Source organism: Cryptomeria japonica, chromosome 7 (assembly GCF_030272615.1).
Source record: "Cryptomeria japonica chromosome 7, Sugi_1.0, whole genome shotgun sequence".
Classification (NCBI taxonomy): Eukaryota; Viridiplantae; Streptophyta; class Pinopsida; order Cupressales; family Cupressaceae; genus Cryptomeria; species Cryptomeria japonica.
In genome coordinates, this window is record NC_081411.1 from 84,499,275 (window position 1) to 84,520,934 (window position 21,660).

At 34.4% G+C, this 21,660-nt stretch overlaps 1 protein-coding gene across 4 annotated transcripts; it reads right to left on the reverse strand.

The window, feature by feature from the left end:
• Positions 1 to 908: 908 nt before the first annotated feature.
• On the reverse strand, positions 909 to 20,327 carry LOC131041519 (toll/interleukin-1 receptor-like protein). Of its 4 annotated transcripts, none has more exons than XR_009358588.1 (6): positions 19,479 to 20,327; positions 19,243 to 19,329; positions 2,953 to 3,050; positions 1,831 to 2,112; positions 1,594 to 1,727; positions 909 to 1,368 (listed from the first exon to the last, which is right to left on the reverse strand). XR_009358588.1 is itself a non-coding variant. In XM_059209388.1 (5 exons), exons 1-3 carry the CDS (start codon positions 19,889 to 19,891, stop codon positions 3,047 to 3,049), a joined length of 504 nt encoding a protein of 167 aa, XP_059065371.1. In that variant the 5' UTR covers positions 19,892 to 20,317; the 3' UTR covers positions 909 to 1,368; positions 1,594 to 2,112; positions 2,953 to 3,046. The 4 variants fall into 4 exon arrangements, 2 of the variants coding, with proteins under 2 accessions (XP_059065371.1, XP_059065370.1); XR_009358589.1 differs by having other exon boundaries at positions 1,950 to 2,112; positions 19,479 to 20,325; XM_059209388.1 differs by having other exon boundaries at positions 1,594 to 2,112; positions 19,479 to 20,317.
• Between the last annotated feature and the right edge of the window lie 1,333 nt (positions 20,328 to 21,660).

Sequence of the window (21,660 nt, forward strand, 5' to 3'; positions counted from 1 at the left end):
AATTAAGTAAAGTATGATTATAAATTTATGCAAGTTCTTATGGTTAATATTTATTTTGGCACTCTTAATTTTATTTAGACATAAGAATCAATATCACTAAATCAAAATATTTTGAAAGTTGAATTCTTTTTTATAAGAAATATTTAAGATCGTTATCAAATGGTTGATATGCATAGATATTCTATAGACACCTTTGACTAAGAACCCAATATAATGGCTACAAAGTTACAAATGTTTATTATATGACATTAAAAAAACTATAAATCTCATCTTTGTGATTCTCAACACCTTCTAAGCAAGATTAAGGGGGATTTGAAGCTATCAAAAGTATACAACCCATTTATAAAGGAGCATCTCACAAATTTCTAGCCAAATTGACTTAGTTTTTTATCGATTTTTTTAAATATCTACATCAAACTGTCATCACAAAGCACATTCTCATATCTATAGCTCTATATAAAAATATATTGTATAAATTAGATGTTAACTTTAAATATAAATCTATAAGATTTTTGTGCTAGTTGATGAGGGTTCGAAGTAGAAAATAACTATTTAATGATTATATAATACAATGACACATATACTACAATATAACAACCAGCTTTAAACGTTCACAAACATTCTAAGAAAGATGATGCACCTAATAATGTGTACCATGAGAAATACAAGTTTATGAATTCTAAAAGCATAAAAAATATACTTTATAATTCATTTTTATTAAAAAATATTTTAAAAACTAGTAACAACATCTAAATGTCCTATCAAATGACCAATTCATATAAATATTTATAAGATTAGTTACCAAACAGTCCACATTCCCATAAAATTACTAATAAAATTTATCTAAATACATAAATAATAAAAAATATAAATTAAAAACAAAAAAATATATAATCTTTTACTAGACATTAATATAAATAACCTTTCTTAACTAACTATAAATTATTTAATAAAATACTTTAATATTTACATTGAGAAACATAACCTCCAGGACCTCCATAATATATACAGTATCCCCAAGGGTGATCTTTTATAAAATATCCTTTTACATTATAACAATCCTTTTTAGCTGAGATATAACTCCGAGGCATGTCTGATATAAGAACACCATTAGTAGTAAACAATTCTATATTCCCAATATAACCTGCTTTTTTATTCCTTTCCTCTGCAAAGTTTCCACTACCCATGTTCGTCTTTGAGAATGGAGTTCCTTGACTACCAGATAGTACAGCTACTTGTCCTCCTAATTGAACTAAATTGGCGAAAAATGTCGAAGTCCTGGAAAAGCCCAGCACGCCAATGACCCACTAACTTGTCATCTAAATATACTGCCCACACTAGATTGTCTGTATTGTTACCTCCGGTTTCCTAAAACAAATTACCAACATTAGTGTCAGCCACCTTGTAAAAATGAATAGATATTTAAACTAGTTTCTCTAATAGCACTTGGAAGAAAAATTAAGTAACCAAAGGGAATGGAATCGAGTTTTATAGGTAGAAAGGTAGTCTGATTTGTAAATAATCTGGGTCTTTAAACATTTCTATTAAGAAAACAGGGAAAAAAAATTTAAATAAACAAATATTTATACTTACTCGTCTTATATTTACAGTGACCCCCTTTGTGTGCGATCATATACAGAAACAGCAGTCATTGGTATTCCCGGATGTAGTTCTCCTTCTTGAATAAAATCTTTACAATCTAGATCGAGGCAAGATTTTTCCTCGCCCTCCAAATTCACAGACACTATTTTAGAATAAACTTAAACAACTACAAAAGCTATAACAGAAAATAAAATAAAAATTATCTATCTAAGATCCTTCAATTATTACCTTACGCATAACCTGACGAAGAACAAAAGAATCTAACACGCGCATTCCCATAGTATCATTTATACTAATTGAAAGTATAGAGCTAGTGCAAATAAACAAAACAAAGTAATTACGCAGACCATCAATCCAGCTTTCATTAATTCGTTTATTGAATCATCAAGATTCTGACGCAAAAGCCGCATAAAGACGGCACTAAACTCATCACCGGTCTGCACGTACGGTTGCCACACATTGAAAACCGATTTCCGGGTTTTCCCCTCTTCTCATTTCTACTCCTGCAAACTACAAAATAAAGATAAAACTAGGTCATGCTCAAAAACCTTCATCCATTCCACTTATCATTGTTATTCGTATAGTGTAAAATAAGGATGACAATAAAATTAGGTAATTTAAAATTTCATTTTGAAGACTGTGATTTTTAATTCCGGTTTTTTCATAGTAAATTTATATTATATGTTTATTGTTTTTATTATATTAAAGGTATTAGTTTTCTACAATTTATAGTAATTCTTATTGTTGTTTCTGATTCAGATTGTGTGTGGTTTTTTGTTTACATCAAGGTTTAAGATCACACATTGTAATTTATCAGGATGATGATAGGTAGATTAGAGTGTGATATAAAACGTCAATGTAAACAATCACACAATTTAAATCAGAAGCAAAGATAAGGATAGATTTTATATTTAAAAAATAAATATATAAGACTGTTGCTCAATCTATGTTTTTGATAAAATCAACAAATGATAAATTCGTAAGTTAATTTATTGGAATAACATTTTAATTTGAGACAAATCCATCTAACTGTTTCTATACAAGTTCAACAAGTCATATTTTCTAAATTGATTGAGCACATTTGGTGACGATGATGGTATGTGATATAAAAAGTCATCCATCAAGATCCAAACTCTCAAAGGTGTGTTTGGATCAGATTCTACCCTTGAGTGACTCTAATAGACTAAATCCCTCTATATGACTGTCGAGACATAATGACTTACTATTTAAATATATACTTAATCAAATTATTATATTTCACTTTATAAAGATACAAATACCTACACCTATATATTTGAACTTGTTTCCATTAAACTATTTATTTAATGAAAAAAAAACGCAATAGCAAACCTCATGATGATAAGTAATGTTGTTAGATGCATCTGAGTCGGCGTGCAATCCTGTGTTTAAGTATTTGCTCAGAGATCCTGCTCTTTCAACACGTTCAGCTGCCAATATCAATGGTATAAATATTAAAAAAATAAATATTGAAAAAATATTGTCAAACGCCATAGTTGAAGAATAAATATGAGAGGAGAGACAGAGTCAGATGTATATCACTGAATCAATGTAGGATAGTTTAGATATTTATACAAATTCTTTGATTCATATTAGTGTTTTTTAGAGTAGCTTTCAGGATTTATAGGAGATTAGCTTCTAAATTATGAGATTAGTTTCTAAGTTTTGGGATTCTAGGAGATTAGGATATGATTAAGAATAATTTTTAGAACAGATGTTTTATGGGATTAAAAATAAATATATTATAGAATTAATTAATATTTATTTTTCTGTTAGAAGTTCTTATTCTATAGGTTTTAAATTTTAGTGGGTTAATTTATAGAAAAGTTAAAAAAAATTTATTAGTTAATGAAATTTTTATGTCTTTTGTTGGTCATTTAAAATCTTAAATTTATTTGAAATAATCTTAAATAAATTTGAAGAAAAATAAGCGCCTCTAGAAAGATATCTCTTGGCTTATTCTATATATATTATTAAATATATAAGCTAGTTACAAATCAATCAAATTAATAGTAGCAACATTTCAAAAACTACATATTATCTTCTATATATTTCAATTTTAAAATTTATTCTATCAATTTATATTTTTTAAAATCTTTTAACTATATCAATTTTTAGTTTTCTTATTTATATCGCTGCCTGAAACAATCCCCTCTCCATTGTAGATGCCATTGAACTACATAAAATAGTAATAGCATTATCAACATTATCAAATTCTTCAGAGTAATAACATTTTATATAAAAAACAGTACTCGTAGACAACCCATAAGGTAATCGTATAATTTAGAAACAGAGAAACTCTTAAAAGTTGAAGCAAGAAATATATGCTTCAATTTTTTTCGCCATTAAAATAAGAGGGGTACTGAAAACTAACATTGTCCTCAATAAGTATAATGTTTAACTTAGTTAATGCCCGTACGTAAGGTAATGCCACTCGTATTTTGTTGTGTTGTATTTTTATATTTGGGTTTAGTAATTTTTAGAGATACCCAGACTTGATATTTTATGTTTCAACAATGATTTTCATCTCAAGCCTCATTTGAAATTGATCTAATTAGTGTGCTAAGATTAATTCACTCCTTCAGTCGATTAACATATTTATTGATCAGCTTATCTCTTATTCTCACTGAAAGATTTATTTTCGTAATATTAAAAATTATTTAAATAAAATCATTAAAGTGATTCTTTTTTATTTTTATTAATTTGAAAAATTATATTTGAAACTTTTTATAAAATCTTATTGTAATATATTTTCCAATTAATTAATAATATTAATTTTTATTATTATTCAGGTATAATATTTTGTTATTTTTTCAATACGATATCAACTAAAATACTATGGCTGTTTCATTCTACATGTAACTACTATTATGGCGCGGAGAGGAATTTTCAATTCTGGTTTAGGCAGGAAGTCTTGTGCTGGCCATGCTATCGAGCACGCAAGCAGTAAGGAAGGATCTCAAAATGCACCTCAGACTATAGATCCTCAAGCGGATGGCAAGGATCCATTTGTTGGGAACCCACAAGGGGGTGAAAAACCCTTAGATCCGAGTGGAGGGGGAACAACACGTGGTGGTGGTACCCCAAGATAGGAACCCAATCAGGTGGATGTTTTCTGCTCGTAGTCCTCTTTGTTTCATGTCAAACCAAGCAGAAAGTCCTCTTTCCCTAAGGTACATAATATCTTTGATCCTATGCAAGGGAGATTTGCGATAGAAATTCCTGATCCTGTGATTGATCACAATATTGCTCTGATGGCCTTTTCTTTAGTTGGTAAATTCCTGGGTCCTAGACCTAATTTTGATGTTGTTAGGGCATATGCTAGAGAAAAGTTGGTTCTTAAGGGACGGGTTGAAATTACTGCTATGCCAAAAGGAACTCTTTCCCTCACTTTTTATTGTGAGGAAGACATGACTAAGAGAAGACATGACTAAGATTCTTTGTGGCAGCCCTTGGGTGATAGGGAAAAATGCTCTGATGCTTCATAAGTGGTCATTGTTGATGGATCTTAATGAATCCTTATTTGCTCAGGCCCCTGTGTGGGTAAGACTCTTGGGTCTTCCCCTGGAATTCTGGGTTGAAGATGTCTTTAATGGACTAGAAAGCTCTTTTGGTGAACTCATATCCATTGATTGAACAATAGCTGCTAGAGGAAGACTGGTGCAAGAGCACCTAGCTCATTCTCAGCTTCTTTTTCATCTCAGGTTTGATTTGTGTTATTTTAAGCTGGAAAGTTGTTTAGCATTCTTTTTGAAGTTGTTCTAGGTTGTTTGGATGAGTTTTGAACTCATTGTGTGGTTTTGGTTTCTTGTTTTCAACTTTTGCTCAAAATTGCCAGTTTTGGTGTTGCTTGGCAAAATGTTGTAAGAAGTGAGTTTTTAGTGTGTTTTTGTATTTGAAAGGTTTTAGACATGATTTATGTTTGGATTTAAGGTATAATAAGTGTTTTTAGATGATGGTTAGTTTTGGAGGTCCATCTTGCATTTTCTAGGCACCAAAAGTTGTCATTTAGGCATCAAAATGTCAAAATTAAGTACCTTTGGACATGTACTTGTCCATATAGGAGGTTAACCAACTTGGAGAGGTATTTAAACTATTGTTTTAACTTTTTTAGGGGTTGATCATTCGAAGTTATGAGAAGTTTTGCAAACTTGCACTAGTTTTTAATTGGTTTTCTCTAGTTTTTGGCTCCATGTGAACAGCAGTCTGTACACTTGTTGTACTTGTCCATACTGTTCTTGTATTTTCTGATTCTAACATATTTTCCTAAACTTTTCCCTTTGGTGGCATTAAAGTTGATTAAGTTTTAAAGTTGTAGCAAAATTGTTTTGATTTCACAGTTTCACTGCCTAGTCTAGGAATTTGGGCAAGAATGCTTGACCAACTTGGTTTCTTGGAGTCTTAAAGTGTTCATGGCTTCTCAAGAACTAGTTGGTCAATTTGTACATTGTGTAAATATGAGTTTTGGTTTCAAGAGTGCAGGTACAAGGTGTTTTGTGGCCATGGAGCCCTAGGCAAGTAAGCCATTTGGCTAGGGTCTTTGCACAAGTATGATGCTTTGCTCTCCCATAGCTCATTTGCATCCTTTTGGTGAACAAACATATGTGTTGTCTAAGTGTTGTGAGAAAGAAAAGAGACTTCATAAGTCTAGAAGAGGAAGGTTATATGTTTCGGTTTCATGAATTGTAAGCCAAAACAGTGAGTCACTGTTTGGTAGTTGTTTTCTTTCCTAGTTTGCTCTCCACCATTCATTGGTGTGAAAACCTCTGTCCATACCTTGTTTGCTTGTAAACAAGTACAAGAAAGGAGTAATCCCTGCTCCTGGGTAATGTAAAAGCCAAGATCAAACAATGATCTCCTTAGGCAAAAAAAAAAAAAATGTAAAACGCCCAGCAGGTTGCCACAGTCAAGTATGACTGATTTTTGCATATTATTGAAGTTGTAAATGGATTTTCTCCTCTTCAAATTGCAGGTATGAAGGACTTCATGTATGAAGAAGATAGATAATTTCTTATAGAGCACAAACAAACCTTCAAATATGTGTTTTAACATTGCAAAGTGCAAGTCCAAAATGGAAAAACAGTGAAAAGAGGAAAAGTGCAGTCCCATTTACTTGGCAGTGAACTATTTACCATTTGTACTTGCCTAATGCCTTTTGTGCAGGGAAAATTGGATTCCTTCTTGTCTCTAATGTCATTTATGTTCATATGCTTCTATTATAATTGGAATTTTGGAAAAAAAAAGTGCTTGTGGAAGGCAAAAGTGTAAAATTGTCAAATGTTGCATTTCCTTTGTATGCATATCATGAAAATCTTGGTCTTCACTTTGTGAGGTTTAAACCTTTTTGGTTATGGTCTTGTTAGCCAACAAAAAGGTAGAAATAGGTGTCTTTGAATCATGTTAAGGTTCCCAAGCTTGGAATGTGGTTTTTGACAACAAACCCTTCCAAAACCCTCCTTTTATGCCCATTTTTGGGACAGTCATGGAGAAGGACTTAGGGACCCCCAAACTTGATGAGTCTTCAAGAAATCCAAAAAGGGTATCCAAAAATATAAACCTTTCAGTCTGGAAGTCCATCGCTTGAACAGGGTGAGCACAAAACCCCAAAAGGAGGGCTAATTGCTTGTAGCCTTTTTAGGCCTAAAAATTGAATTTTGGTCAAATCGGGTACACGAATGGTGAATGAAAAGCACAACAGACATCAATGCCAGTTGAAACAAGTTGTCCTCACATGAATTTGACACCTTTTGTGGGACAGACCACATGAACATAGTTTTGGCAAGCTAGAGTGGTTATGGGGTTGAAGCCTTTCAGCATACAAGAGGTCTTGACTTAGGGAGGTGAAACAAGAGGAAGTTTGAGATGGTCTATGAACCTTTACACTCTGATTACAGTAACAAATCCTTGAAAATAGTAAGGTCCTATACTTAGTGAACATATAAGTCACTTGAGCATTCCACTTGCACTGCCTCCCTATCATAGTGGTATCAGAGCTCAGCTACACTTGGGATGAAGTAGCAATTTGACAACCATGGTGACAAATGTAGAATTAGCAAAGAAAGTGGAAGACTAGGAAGAAGAAAATTGGTTACTCAAAGAGAAGTTAGATCTCTTAGAGCAGAAGTTGGGTGAAGTAGAAGTGAAGGCAGATGAAGCCAGCAATAAGATAGAGGGAATAGAAGGTAAGGGTAAGCTATTAGCTATAGAGGATGAGACCCCTATACCAGACCCTGTGATAGAGAATGAGCCCTTTTTGAAATCCTTGAAGGCTATGAGTGGGAGAACACTAGAAGGAGTCCCACTATTCAGTGGTAAAATGGACCTAGAAGTGGTCATGGAGTGGATTGAGGGGCTTGAGAACCATTTTGAGTGTGATGGTGTGACAGAGGCCCAGAAAGTGAAGGTGGCTAAGTCCAGGTTGAGAGTAGCTGCCTTAACATGGTGGAAGTTCATTCAGGATGAACGTGAGAAAAAGGGCAAAAGGCCCATAGCAACCTGGAAGGGAATGTTGTCCAAGATCAGAGAGGCTTACATTCCAGAGGACTATGAAATACAGCTCCATAGGAGAAGGCAAAACCTTAGGCAAAAGGAGTTAGATGTCAGCACCTACATCGAGGAGTTTTAGAAGTTATGCCTTAGGTCAAAGATTCAAGAGGATGAGAATGTCAAGGTGGCTAGGTATCTCAATGGTTTGAGATGGAACATATAGGAAGAGTTAAGTTTGTTGTGCCCTACAACAGTCCAGAAGTGCTATCAACTTGCACTCAAGGTAGAGGAAAGGAGTAGGAAGAAGCAAGAGCAGCATAACAGAGGTAGAGGAAGAGGTAGAGATGGTCGAGGCCATCGAGGCAGTTTTGGGGGAAGACACATAGACCAAAGGTCCTAGGGGGAATCTAAGCTTATTGAGCAAAGTGGGGATTCTCAAAGCAAACCTAATTTTAGGGGAAGGGGATCAAGCAACCCAGGAAGGGGTAGGTCTAGTGGCCCAGGTAGAGGGTCTTATTTCTCCACAATGAAATGCTACAACTGCCAGAAATTGGGTCATCCTACTTATAGGTGTCCTGAAAAGCCTAGTTCTTCCCATGGAGGTGAAAGAAAAGTGAACTATGTTCAGGAGGAAGGGAGTAGTACAAGAACTCCAACAATGCACCTAGCACCCGAAGATGGTGAGAGTTTAATGATAAGGAGAGTATTGATGCAAGAACCTCATAAGTGTGAAGTGTCTCAGAGAAGAGCCTTGTTCAGGATAAAGTGCAAAATCTTGGGCAAGGTATGTAAGGTTGTTATTGACTCGGGCTCCACAGATAATATCATCTCAGAGGAGGCAGTTGGCAAATTGAACCTACCTAGAATGAAGCACAGTGAACCCTACAAGGTAACCTAGTTAAACAAGGGGCAACATGTCCTAGTGAATGAACAAGCATGGGTAGACTTCAATATAGGTGAGTACAAAGATAGGATTCTATGTGACATCCTTCCCATGGATGCTTGCCATCTACTATTGGGTAGACCTTGGCCATTTGATAGAAAGGCACACCATGATGGTGAAAAAAACACATATTCCTTTCAAAAGAATGGCATTGTCTACAAAATTCAGTCCCTTAGTGAAGAGACAGAGAACAACAAACCACAGGCACCTAAAGTGCTATTAGTCAAGGAAAAAGAGTTCATCCAAACCATGAAAGAGGGAGATGGGATTGGCTATGCACTTGTAGTAAAACCTAAGGAGGATAAGAAAGAAAAACAAGTAGAGATCCTACAAGAGGTGCAGAAAATTCTTGATAGTTTTAAGAACATCATCAGTGATGGACACCCAACAACATTACCTCCTCCTAGAGCCATTAGTCATCAAATTGACTTTATACCAGGAGCTTTTTTTCCAAACAAAGCAACATACAAGATGACTCCTGAACAAAACAAAGAGGTAGCTAGACAGATTCAAGAGTTATTGGGTCAAGGATTAATCAAAAAGAGTATAAGTCCTTGTGCAGTGCCCACTGTGTTAGCACCTAAGAAAGGGGGCACATGGAGATTGTGTACAGATTCAAGAGCTATCAACAAGATCACAATAAGATACAGATTCCTCATTCCCAGGATAGAAGATGTGATGGATTGTTTAGGGGGTGCGAGGTATTTCTCCAAAATAGACTTAAAGAGTGGTTACCATCAGATAAGAATAAAAGAGGGTGATGAGTGGAAAACTGCTTTTAAAACAAATGAGGGTCTTTATGAATGGTTGGTTATGCCTTTTGGACTCTCTAATGCTCCCAGTACCTTTATGAGGTTAATGAATGAAGTATTGTAGGATTTTCTCAGTAAGTTTGTGGTAGTCTACTTAGATGATATTCTCATCTTTAGTAAGACTAAAGAGGAGCATTTGAAACACTTAGCTATTATTTTACAAAGATTATCTGATGAGCAGTTAACCATAAATCTTGAGAAATGTGATTTTATGCAGCAAGAGCTAGTCTATCTTGGTTTTGTTGTGTCCAGTGGAGATCTTAAGATGGATCATTCTAAAGTTGCAGCCATAACAAGTTGGCCAACCCCACAATCAGCCAGTGAGGTTCGGAGTTTTCATGGTCTAGCCCAGTTTTACCAAAAGTTTATCAGAGGATTCAGTGAAATTTGTGCACCCATGTTAGATACAATAAAGGGTGGTCATAAGGTTAAGTTTCAATGGACCAAAGCAGCCAATAAGGGGTTTGAATTACTCAAAACTAGAGTTGCTACACAACTAGTGTTAATCCTTCCTAGCTTTGATAAGCTTTTTACCATAGAATGTGATGCTAGTCATCTTGCAGTAGGTGCAGTCTTGAGTCAAGATAACAGATCAATTGCCTTTTTTAGTGAAAAACTGAATGATGCAAAGAAAAAGTATTCATCTTATGATTTAGAGTTATATGCATTGGTGTAGGCACTCGGGAAGTGGAGGCATTACTTGCTTCCTAAAGAATTTGTTGTGTATACCGACAACCAGGTAGTCAATTTCTTGAATTCTCAGGACAAACTCAACCATAGACATGTGAAATGGGTAGAGTACCTACAAGCATATACCTTCACTCTTAAGCATAAGAAAGGCCAATGTAACAAAGTAGCTGATGCTTTAAGTAGGAGATTGTTGACTATCCAGGAGATCCAAGTAAAGAGTGTTGGGATAGATTGCTTTCGAGATTTATATCCTAATGATGATGATTTTGTTGCTGCTTATTAAGTTTGTCTTGCTTTTGAGAATCATTTTCATAGTGAGTATGTTGACTATACATTGCAGAATGGTTTGTTATTCAGGGGAGGACAACTATGTGTTCCTAAAGGCTCCATGAGAGAAAATCTCATTCAAGAGAAACACAATGGGTGTTTGAGTGGCCATTTTGGTCTCAACAAGACCTTAGAGTTGGTTCAACATTTTTATTACTAGCCCAAGATGCAGAGAGATGTCCGGAGGTATGTTGAACAGTGCATGATATGTCAGAAGGCCAAAGGACATAGCACTAATGCTGGTTTATATCAGCCACTTCCCATTCCTTCTAGGCCATGGGAATGCATCAGTATGGATTTTGTTGTAGGCTTACCAAGGACAAAAACAAGGCATGACAGTATGTTTGTGTTTATGGACAGATTTAGTAAAATGGCTCACTTTATTCCTTGCAAAACTACTAATGATGCTAGTCATATTGCTTTTCTTTTCTTTAAAGAGGTTGTCAGAATACATGGTTTGCCATCTAGTATTGTATCAGATAGAGATGTTAATTTTTTGGGTCATTTTTGGAAGACTTTGTAGAAGAAATTGGGTACTAACTTGTCTTTTGGCTCAGCTTACCATCCATAGACAGATGGCCAAATAGAGGTGGTGAATAGAACATTGGGTAATCTACTCAGATGTCTCACCAAGAAGTATGGACAAAGTTGGGATCAGCTTATCCCACAGGCAAAGTTTGCCTACAATGATAGTATAAACAGATCCACTGGTAAGAGCCCATTTTGGATTTTTTATGGTATGCATCCAAGAGGTGTTTTTGAGTTACACGATGTGACTAACTTGCAACATGTTAGTGGGATAGCAGAAGACATGGCACAATCTCTCAAAGAGATACACGAATAGGTTAAACAGTCTTTGCAAGATACCACAACAAGAGTCAAGGAAAGGGTGGATGCTTCAAAGAGGGATGTCCAATTTACAGTTGGGGATTTTGTGATGGTGCATCTCAGCAAGTCTAGATTACAGAAGGGAGTTCCTACCAAGTTACAGATGAGAATAATTGGACCTTGCAGGATTTTGGCTAAGTATGGTCCAAATGCTTATAAAATTGATTTACTTGCTGATGTTTCTTTATCTCCTATCTTTAATGTTGCAGATTTGGTACCTTTCAAGGGGTAGCCTCCAGCAGAGAATCAAAAAGTTTCAGACATTTCAAATTCCCTTTCTGATCTACCTCTCCCCTCTTCTTCTTCTCCCATTCCTGAATAGGTACTTGATTCGAGAATCATCAAGAAGACTAGAAGGCATGACTACTTTGAGCATTTGATCAAATGGAAAGATCAACCAGTTTCTGAAGCCACTTGCATACCTGAAAGTGACTTCACCAAGGCTGGTATTCCTCTCTCTATTCTGCCCAAAGGAGTCACATGACTTCTTTGTCACCGGGGGAGTATGGTGCAGGAGCACCTAGCTCATTCTCAGCTTCTTTTTCATCTCAGGTTTGATTTGTGTAATTTTAAGTTGGAAAGTTTTTTATCATGCTTTTTGAAGTTGTTCTAGGTTGTTTGGATGAGTTTTGAACTCATTGTGTGGTTTTGGTTACCTGTTTTCAACTTTTGCTCAAAACTGCCAGTTTTGGTGTTGCCTGGCAAAATGTTGCAAAAAGTGAGTTTTTAGTGTGTTTTTATTTTTGAAAGGTTTTAGACATGTTTTATGTTTGGATTTAAGGTATACGAAGTGTTTTTAGACGATGGCTAGTTTTGGAGGTCAATCTTGCATTTTCTAGGCACCAAAAGTTGTCATTTAGGCATCAAAATGTCAAAATTAAGTGCCTTTGGACATGTACCTTTCCATATAGGAGGTTAACAAACTTGGAGAGGTATTTAAACTCTTGTTTTAACTTTTTTAAGGGTTGATCATTCGAAGTTATGAGAAGTTTTGCAAACTTGCACTAGTTTTTACTTGGTTTTCTCTAGTTTTTGGCTCCATGTGAATAGAAGTCCGTACACCTGCTGTACTTGTCCGTACTATTCTTGTATTTTTTTATTCTAACATTTTTTCCTAAAATTTTCCCATTGGTGGCATTAAAGTTGATTAAGTTTTGAAGTTGTAGCAAAATTGTTTTGATTTCACAGTTTCACTGCCTAGTCTAGGAATTTGGGCAAGAATGCTTGACCAACTTGGTTTCTTGGAGTCTTAAAGTGTTTGTGGCTTCTCAAGAACCAATTCATCAATTTTTACATTGTGTAAATATGAGTTTTGGTTTCAAGAGTGCAGGTACAAGGTGTTTTGTGGCCATGGAGCCCTAGGCAAGTAAGCCATTTGGCTAGGGTCTTTGCACAAGTATGATGCTTTGCTCTCCCATAGCATTTACATCCTTTTGGTGAACATACATATGTGTTTTCTAAGTGTTGTGAGAAAGAAAACAGACTTCCTAAGTCTGGAAGAGGAAGGTTATATGTTTCGGTTTCATGAATTGTAAGCCAAAATAGTGAGTCATTGTTTGGTAGTTGTTTTCTGTCCTAGTTTGCTCTCCACCATTCATTGGTGTGAAAACCTCTGTCCATACTTTGTTTGCTTGTAAAAAAGTACAACAAAGGAGTAAACCCTACTCCTGGGTAATGTAAAATCCAAGATCAAACAATGATCTTCTTAGGCGAAAAAAAAAAAAATGTAAAATGCCCAGCAGGCTGCCACAGTCAAGTATGACTGATTTTTGCATATTGGTGAAGTTGTAAATGGATTTTCTCCTCTTCAAATTGTAGGTATGAAGCACTTCATGTATGAAGAAGATAGATAATTTCTTATAGAGCACAAACAAACCTTCAAATATGTGTTTTAACATTGCAAAGTGCAGGTCCAAAATGGAAAAACAGTGAAAAGAGGAAAAGTGCAGTCCCATTTACTTGACAGTGAACTATTTACCATTTGTACTTGCCTAATGCCTTTTGTGCAGGGAAAATTGGATTCCTTCTTGTCTCTAATGTCGTTTATGTTCATATGCTTCTATTATAATTGGAATTTTGGAAAAAAAAAAGTGCTTGTGGAAGGCAAAAGTGTAAAATTGTCAAATGTTGCATTTCCTTTGTATGCATATCATGAAAATCTTGGTCTTCACTTTGTGAGGTTTAAACCTTTTTGGTTATGGTCTTGTTAGCCAATAGTAAGGTAGAAATAGGTGTCTTTGAATCATTTTGAGGTTCCCAAGCTTGAAATGTGGTTTTTGACAACAAACCCTTCCAAAACCCTCCTTTTATGCCCATTTTTGGGACAGTCATGGAGAAGGACTTAGGGACCCCCAAACTTGATGAATCTTCAATAAATCCCAAAAGGGTATCCAAAAATATAAACCTTTTAGTCTATAAGTCCATCGCTTGAACAGGGTTAGCACAAAACCCCAAAAGGAGGGCTAATTGCTTGTAGCCTTTTTAGGCCTAAAAATTGAATTTTGGTCAAATCGGGTACACGAATGGTGAATGAAAAGCACAAAAGACATCAATGCCAGTTGAAACAAGTTGTCCTCACATGAATTTGACACCTTTTGTGGGACAAACCCCAAGAAAATAGTTTTAGCAAGCCAGAGTGGTTATGGGGTTGAAGCCTTTCAGCATACAAGAGGTCTTGACTTAGGGAGGTGAAACAAGAGGAAGCTTGAGATGGTCTATGAACCTTTGCACTCTGATTACAGCAACAAATCCTTGAAAACAATAAGGTCCTATACTTAGTGAACATATAAGTCACTTGAGCATTCCACTTGCACTGCCTCCCTATCAAAGACTCACCTTTGCAAGAATCTGTGTTGGTGTCTCATAAGGAACATATATGCCTCTCTCAATAGAGGTTAACTCTAGGCTTGGGAAAGATCCAATAGTTGCAATATGAGTGTCCCTTTTGCATGCTTCCACTACAAAAAGGCAGCGCATATTTCTAAGAAATGTCCATTCTAGGATGAAAAAGAGAAAGCCAAAAAATGGAGAAAGATGTAATGGAAGGCTAAAAATCTTAGTAAGAAGGTGGAAGAAGAGATACAAAATTTTATCATTCCCAATACCTTTGATCAAAAGAAAAATGCAAATAAGGAAGGTAGAGAGGAATCAAAGAAAGAGAATAAAGAAGGAGCCTAGACTAGAATAAAAGAAGGAGAAAATCCAAGCCCCAACTATGAAGAATAGAAGGAAGAAGAACTGGAGGAAGGGGAAATCCACATGGTTCTGTAAGTGAATGATGAGGAGGAGGATTCGATCTCAGTCATAAAGGACTCGAATAGTGAGGACACTCTTCCCAACTTCGAAGATGCCCAACAATGCAATATTCTTAGAGGGGTTTCTTCCTCTGAGTCCCAAATGTTGATTAAGAATGTAAAGTCTACCTTTTCGACATCACTGACAACCTCTCCTCTTAACATAAGCACTAAATGGGCGGATGAAGAAGGAAAAAATGCTGTTGTGCATAAAGTTGTTGCCTAGATCTTTCTAGATGATGAAATCCAACATAATGACACCACTGAGAGAAAGCGGGAAGGGAAAAAGGGTTCTAAATCTACTCCCCAAACTACTCCTATGAAAATGAGCGGAAGAGCCAAATCTGATATGGGCTCAATCCTATCAATACTAGGAAGGAAATCAATGAATCAAATGAGGGAATTGGAAGACAATAAGAATATTGCGGATGGTACCCATCTCGCCATCCCTGAGGTATGCTCTCTCAAACGAATATTAAGATTATTTCATGGAACATTCACGGACTTAATTGTCTACATAAACTGGGTTCTCAGGAACCTTGTTATGGTTCATAAACCTGATATTGCTTTGATTCAAGAAACTAAAATGTCTAAGGATAAAGTGGAAAAAAAATAAGTGTTTAATAATAGTGGGGCCTTGGAAGGTAGCTTGGATGGTGCCTCTGGTGGCATAGTTCTCTTTTGGAACCTCCAACATGTTTAGGGGAATCTTGTTTGGTTAGATAATAACATGGTATTTGTTAGATTTCATCATATTAAAGATTGTACATCTTGGCTCTTATCTGATATCTATGCCCTGCATACTCGACAAGGGAGAAGCAAATTTTGGAAAAAGCTAGAATCTATCAATCTCAATTCAATACTGAAGATGGCTGGTCATGGGAGACTCCGAGTACATGGGATGAGAGCTTTCCTTGTGTGCAACACAGCTATAACTGTGCCCTTCATAGTTCTACAAGGCATAGTCCTTTTGAGGTCTGTCTTGGGTATAAACCATTGGCACCTATGGATATAGCTCTCCCTACCTTACAATTTGATTGTGCATTTAATGCTGGCAAGGAAGAAGAAAGGGCAGAGAAATTCATTGATAAAATCCGACACTTGCAACAACAAGTTCATGAGGTTTTGGAGCAAAGCAACAAAACGTATAAGGGTAGACATGATCAACACCGAACTCCTCATCAGTTTTCGGTTGGTGACAAGGTGTGGTTACAAATGTAGAAGGAGCGTCTTCAAGGACCAAGCAAGAAGCTTTCATCCCTCCGTTATGGACCATATACCATTATCAAGATAGTTGGTGAAAATGCTTTAGAGCTAGATTTACTACCATTTTTAGGATTGTATCCGGTTTTCACTGTCGGGTTGCTACGTCCTTATTTTTCCCCTCTGTTGGATATTTCCCAAGCTTCTGAATACCTCAATACTACAGAATTGAATCCAACTGACAAGACTCTACTTTAGCGTGACTGTGTCAGTGAGGTTATTGTGAAGACTCTCATGAATCAAAAGTTCCCTCTTTATTGGGTTGTTCGGGCTGACCGGTCTTCTCGTTAGGGCAAGTGGTTAAGTAAAGAACAGATTGAAGCACAATTTTCTCATTTGTTGCAATAGATTAGTGTAATGGGGTCCATTGCTTGTCAAGGAGGGAGGAATGATATGGAGGTTCCAGAGATGCAAAATTAGTTCAAAATTAAAATTAAAATTTTTCATATTAAAATATTTCACTCTTTTCTAATAGCCAGCTTACCATTTCGAATTCTGATGGTTGTGACTCTTGGTGTTCTTGTAGCTGTTCATATTCTGGATTTTTGAAATGAGAAGTTAGTTTTTTTATTGCTTACAACTCTATTTTCTATTTTGCATCCTTCTTGTATTGAGAATAATACTGTAGTTTCCTACACCAGATATTATTTCTTTTGATATCGTTTGAACTCCTACCTCAATTGAGATCGTTAAATATTATTATAAGTGACCTCATGTTGGCCACATGTCTATCCAATTTCTAACGTGTAGATTTAGTCATCTTTTACTAACATATGTACAAAAGGGTGCAATAGTCAATCAATAGTAATAAGATATGCATTAACTAACATAATAATTTCTAGTATGACACACTAATTTTATTCTTAATATTAATTAAATCTTAGGAATACCAATTCTAATTTTAATTGGATTCTAATGCTAACCTTAATCTTAATTTAATTATAATCTTAACTCAAGTTTTATTCTAGAATGGTAATCCTATACTTGAATCGTAATGCTAACTCAAATTTTTAGTGAACCCTCTAATCTTAATTTAGATAAAACAAGGTACATATTATTTAATTTTAATTTATACTATTTAATATTTATATAATTCAATTCATAAAACATCATATTTTACAAATTGTAATAAAATAATTTATACATTTTCTAATTATTTTATTATTCAAAAATCATTGCTAAGTCTTTTAAATTTTCAATATTATTAAAATATTTAATAATTCTTTTTAATTTAATAGAATTATCAAATACAACATATAATTATAAAGTTTTTAAAAGTGGCAACAAAAAATATATCAAACGAATTTTGTGACAATAGAGTTAAAACTATTATTAATATTTACTTTTTATAGCAAAATATCATTAAGTTTAATTATTACTTTAAAAAAATATTAAGATAGTAAGATAGTTCAAATATTGTAAAGATCAACATAAAATAATTGTATTAAAAAAATTAAATTTATATATTTTGAAAAAAAAATATTATTTATTTTAAATAAAAAAATGTTAAAGATATTTCTAGAACAATTTATACATAATATTATTTTTATTTATTTTCTTACAATAATTAATTAAAAATTAAATAACATCAACTCTAATGTAATTGAGTGCTAATACTAACTCTGTCTTAAAATTTATCTTAGCATAAAAACTTTCATTTTAACTAACCCTTAACATTCACATAAGTTAGCCTTAATTACAATTACAAGATAGTACATATTATTTATTTTGGTGTAAATTATTTAATATTTGTATTAGACTGAGGATTGTAATTAAATTCATAAATATGGTAATCTACATATTTTAATAAAATATTTTTAAAAATTTCTAATAAATTTTAATTGCAAAGTAATTTTTATATGATTTAAATTCTTAAAATATTTAAGCTCCACTTCTTTATGTCTCTCTCTGCCCAATCCTTCAAATGCAATCTGGAGCTAATCTAAGTTTGCAAATTACTATCTATCATATCTTGACATTCTCTAAACATTTTAACCATGATGGAAAACATTAATGCTAAAAAGGTCGCACAATAAGAAAATTGTACAATAGGGGAAGAGTACCAGTAGCCGTCATAGCTATTGATCTGGCTTTTGGGTAGTAACGATGCACGTTGTGCAATCAGTTATGCGCATAGAGGTCAAAAAGTACACAAAAATGATCAGCTATTGATACAAAACAAATTTATTAATAGTGTTTTCACTATGACAGCTATTGGGGGGTCAACATGACAATAAAGTGACGGTTATTGAAACTATGTTATCTATTGGTGCTCTTCCCCTAATGCAAAATCTGAAACCATAAAAATCCAATGACAACAGGAGACTCCCGCCCAAGGGAATAATTAATTAATTAAAAATTAAAATACATCAGCTTTTTTTATTTTCAAAGAACAACTGATTTTTATATTCATTTAATTAATAAATAACGTCATCTGTGGATCCAATTAAGGGCATCGAATTAAATACATAGAGTGGGTGAATCCAATCTACAAGCCAGTCATGCATGCATAACATGGATCGTGATGGCCGTGGGGAAATGATTATGTAGAAACATAAGACATTTCTACGACACCAGAAAGGAAATAAAATATGAGATAAAAAATTATGTAGGATCCAAAGTTCTTGCACAGAGGTTTGTTGGCACAATCAAGTGCCAATAACAATCATCTAGGGCTCACCCACCATTAGTAGTGTCTTCACAGCCAAGATGGACTTAACATTTTCAGTGAAGATTTCATTTTGCATTTATTTCTGTTTTTTAAAGCTTAAATTTTATCAAATTGCAAACTTAATGCTGATACACATATAACAAACAAAGCAAAAGATACTCAAATGAAGAATATTATAGAAATTTTAAAAACAAACATTATAGAAGATTTGATAAGCTAAATTCAGGAGGAAGATCATTTCGTACTTACCCCTGATTCTCTTTCTTAATTATGTCGCCAGTAAAAAGGGAAGCTTGTTGGAGTGCCTGTTTCCAACGTTGCAGTTCTGAAGGGTATCTGCTCAGGTGGAACATAGTACAAGAAAAACGCAAAAAAACTCATCTCAACTCAGCTTCGATATAAAGCCAAGTAAATCACTTTTTAAAAAATTAATAATTGAGAACATTAATTAACAAGGTGCCGAATGAAGAGCATTACAGTTCTACCTTTTCCTCTCTACATAATCAGAAAAGGCACCTTTATAAATTCCTTTTCCTTCAATCGCCCATCTTAAATCAGAAGGATCAACATGATAGAAAATGGGCATAACTTTGCTGGGGGTTTGTAGCATACAAAACAATTGGGCCAAACACCAGGGGGATTGTGCATAATGTTCAGAAAATATGGCGATATGAAGAGAAGAACTTTTGATTGCTTCTTCTATGGCTTTGGGAAAGTAATCCGCAAGATCCAACTCATCTTTATCCAGAAACACTTTCAATCCCGTGGCATCTAAGGAATCGTAGATCTTGCTGGCGAGAGTGTGTTTGACATCTTGTCCACAATGATTTATGAATATATCATAGGGCAAGAGTTTGGTTCCAGATGAGGATGCAACAAAAGTAGAAGCAGATGGCATTTATTGCATCAAAAGTACCAGCAGTGTAGGAAGAGGATACCATTAGATAATATTGAAACATTACTGCATCAAAAGCACCACTACTACGATAAGAGTATGCCATTCGATACAATTGAAACATTATTGCATCGAAAGCACGAATACTGCTAGAAGAGCATGCCACTAGATACAATTGAAACATTACTGCATCAAAGGCGCCACTACTGCTAGAAGATGTTGCCATGAGATATAAACTAAAACAAAGAAAAATGCTTCACAGCTAAGGTTGAGGCTTTGCTATAAATTAAGGCAGACAGAAAACAGACAAAGCTGGCTTAACGCAGAAATGATTGAAAGAGAAGAAGCTGATGGGAATGGTGTAGAGCAGATGGACTTGAATGCATATTAAAAAAGAAGAAAGAATGCATAGCAGAGAATGAGTGGACAATATTCGCGCGGGAAAAGGGAACGTAACTGACTAAGCCCACCAAACCGTAGACGCTTCTTTTTAAGTTATCAGCTTTTGCTTTTGCCGACTAAAGCCTGTTGATGGCCGATGGCGCGTGGAAAGAGGAGAATAATTTTTTGTCCCCTTTTCACTGTTTTTGCCCAGTAAAGCGCGTTGAAGGCCGTAGACGATATTCTTTCCGTGTCTTCAAAGAAGAGAAAAATAGATTAACTGGTTTACCAATACGAAAGCACTCCTTAAAAGTCGCAACTTTCACTTTCACAACTCAGTCTTGTCCCCTCACGACTACACAACTATTACACCAAACAATCCTCCAGTCAAGAAAAAAACTTGCGTAGGGATGAGGTTTCATGGTATAAAGTTTTAGATTTCCTTTTTCTTTTTTACATTTAATTTCAACTTTGTTTTTTCTTTAATATACTATTTATGGTATTTATACTTTGAAATTATTTTATTTCAAAATTTTATTTTTAATTTTTATTATATACTCTAATATTTTATAATATTTTGTATATTTTAAATAGAATAGTGGATCTCATTTTGTGTTTTAGATTATCTATATTTATTGTTTAAATTTAATAATTTAAATTGATTCATAGATTTTTAATCTAAATATTTTTTAAAGAACTTAGAATAGATACATCTAGTAGAAATAAAGATCCATGCATAAATGTTAGATCTTTTTATTTTTATATAAGGATAGTAAGGATTGGTTAAAAATTTCTTAATGTATATTGGATTGTCTTTCACCAATCTTAGTAAGGATAGGTTAAGAAACATCATTGTTAGTAAGCCTATAGTATTACATGATTCAAAATAATGGAAGCAATCTTTTGGACTTGCATTTACTCTATTACATGAAAGTGCATTTACTAGGTTAGTGAAGTAAAAGATGATTCCCACTCTCACAAAGGAAAAGACTACTGAGTAGGTCACACTTCATATAAAACAACCATCTAAATCTTTCAATGAATACTTTTGCACCTCTAGAATATCTACTTTAAGTATATACACGATGGATATTAGCAAATTAGAGGGCATGAAGATGGTTAAAAAGAGAGAACTTAGGCACAACTATTATTGACATTTCCTTCGCTTCAAACATGATTCATTAGCAAAAGATATCATTGTAGGTTTCATGTGCAACATCAAATTACCCTCACCTCATCATCATTGTTGCCTCTAGAAAGTCCTCTTTTATTCATACAAATCAATATAATCCCCAAGATCCAAAAATTGAGAGTTTTGAAATTTATGCAATCAAACAAACTCATAACTTCAATAAATTTATTATATGAATAATGTCTACATTTTCTAGGGT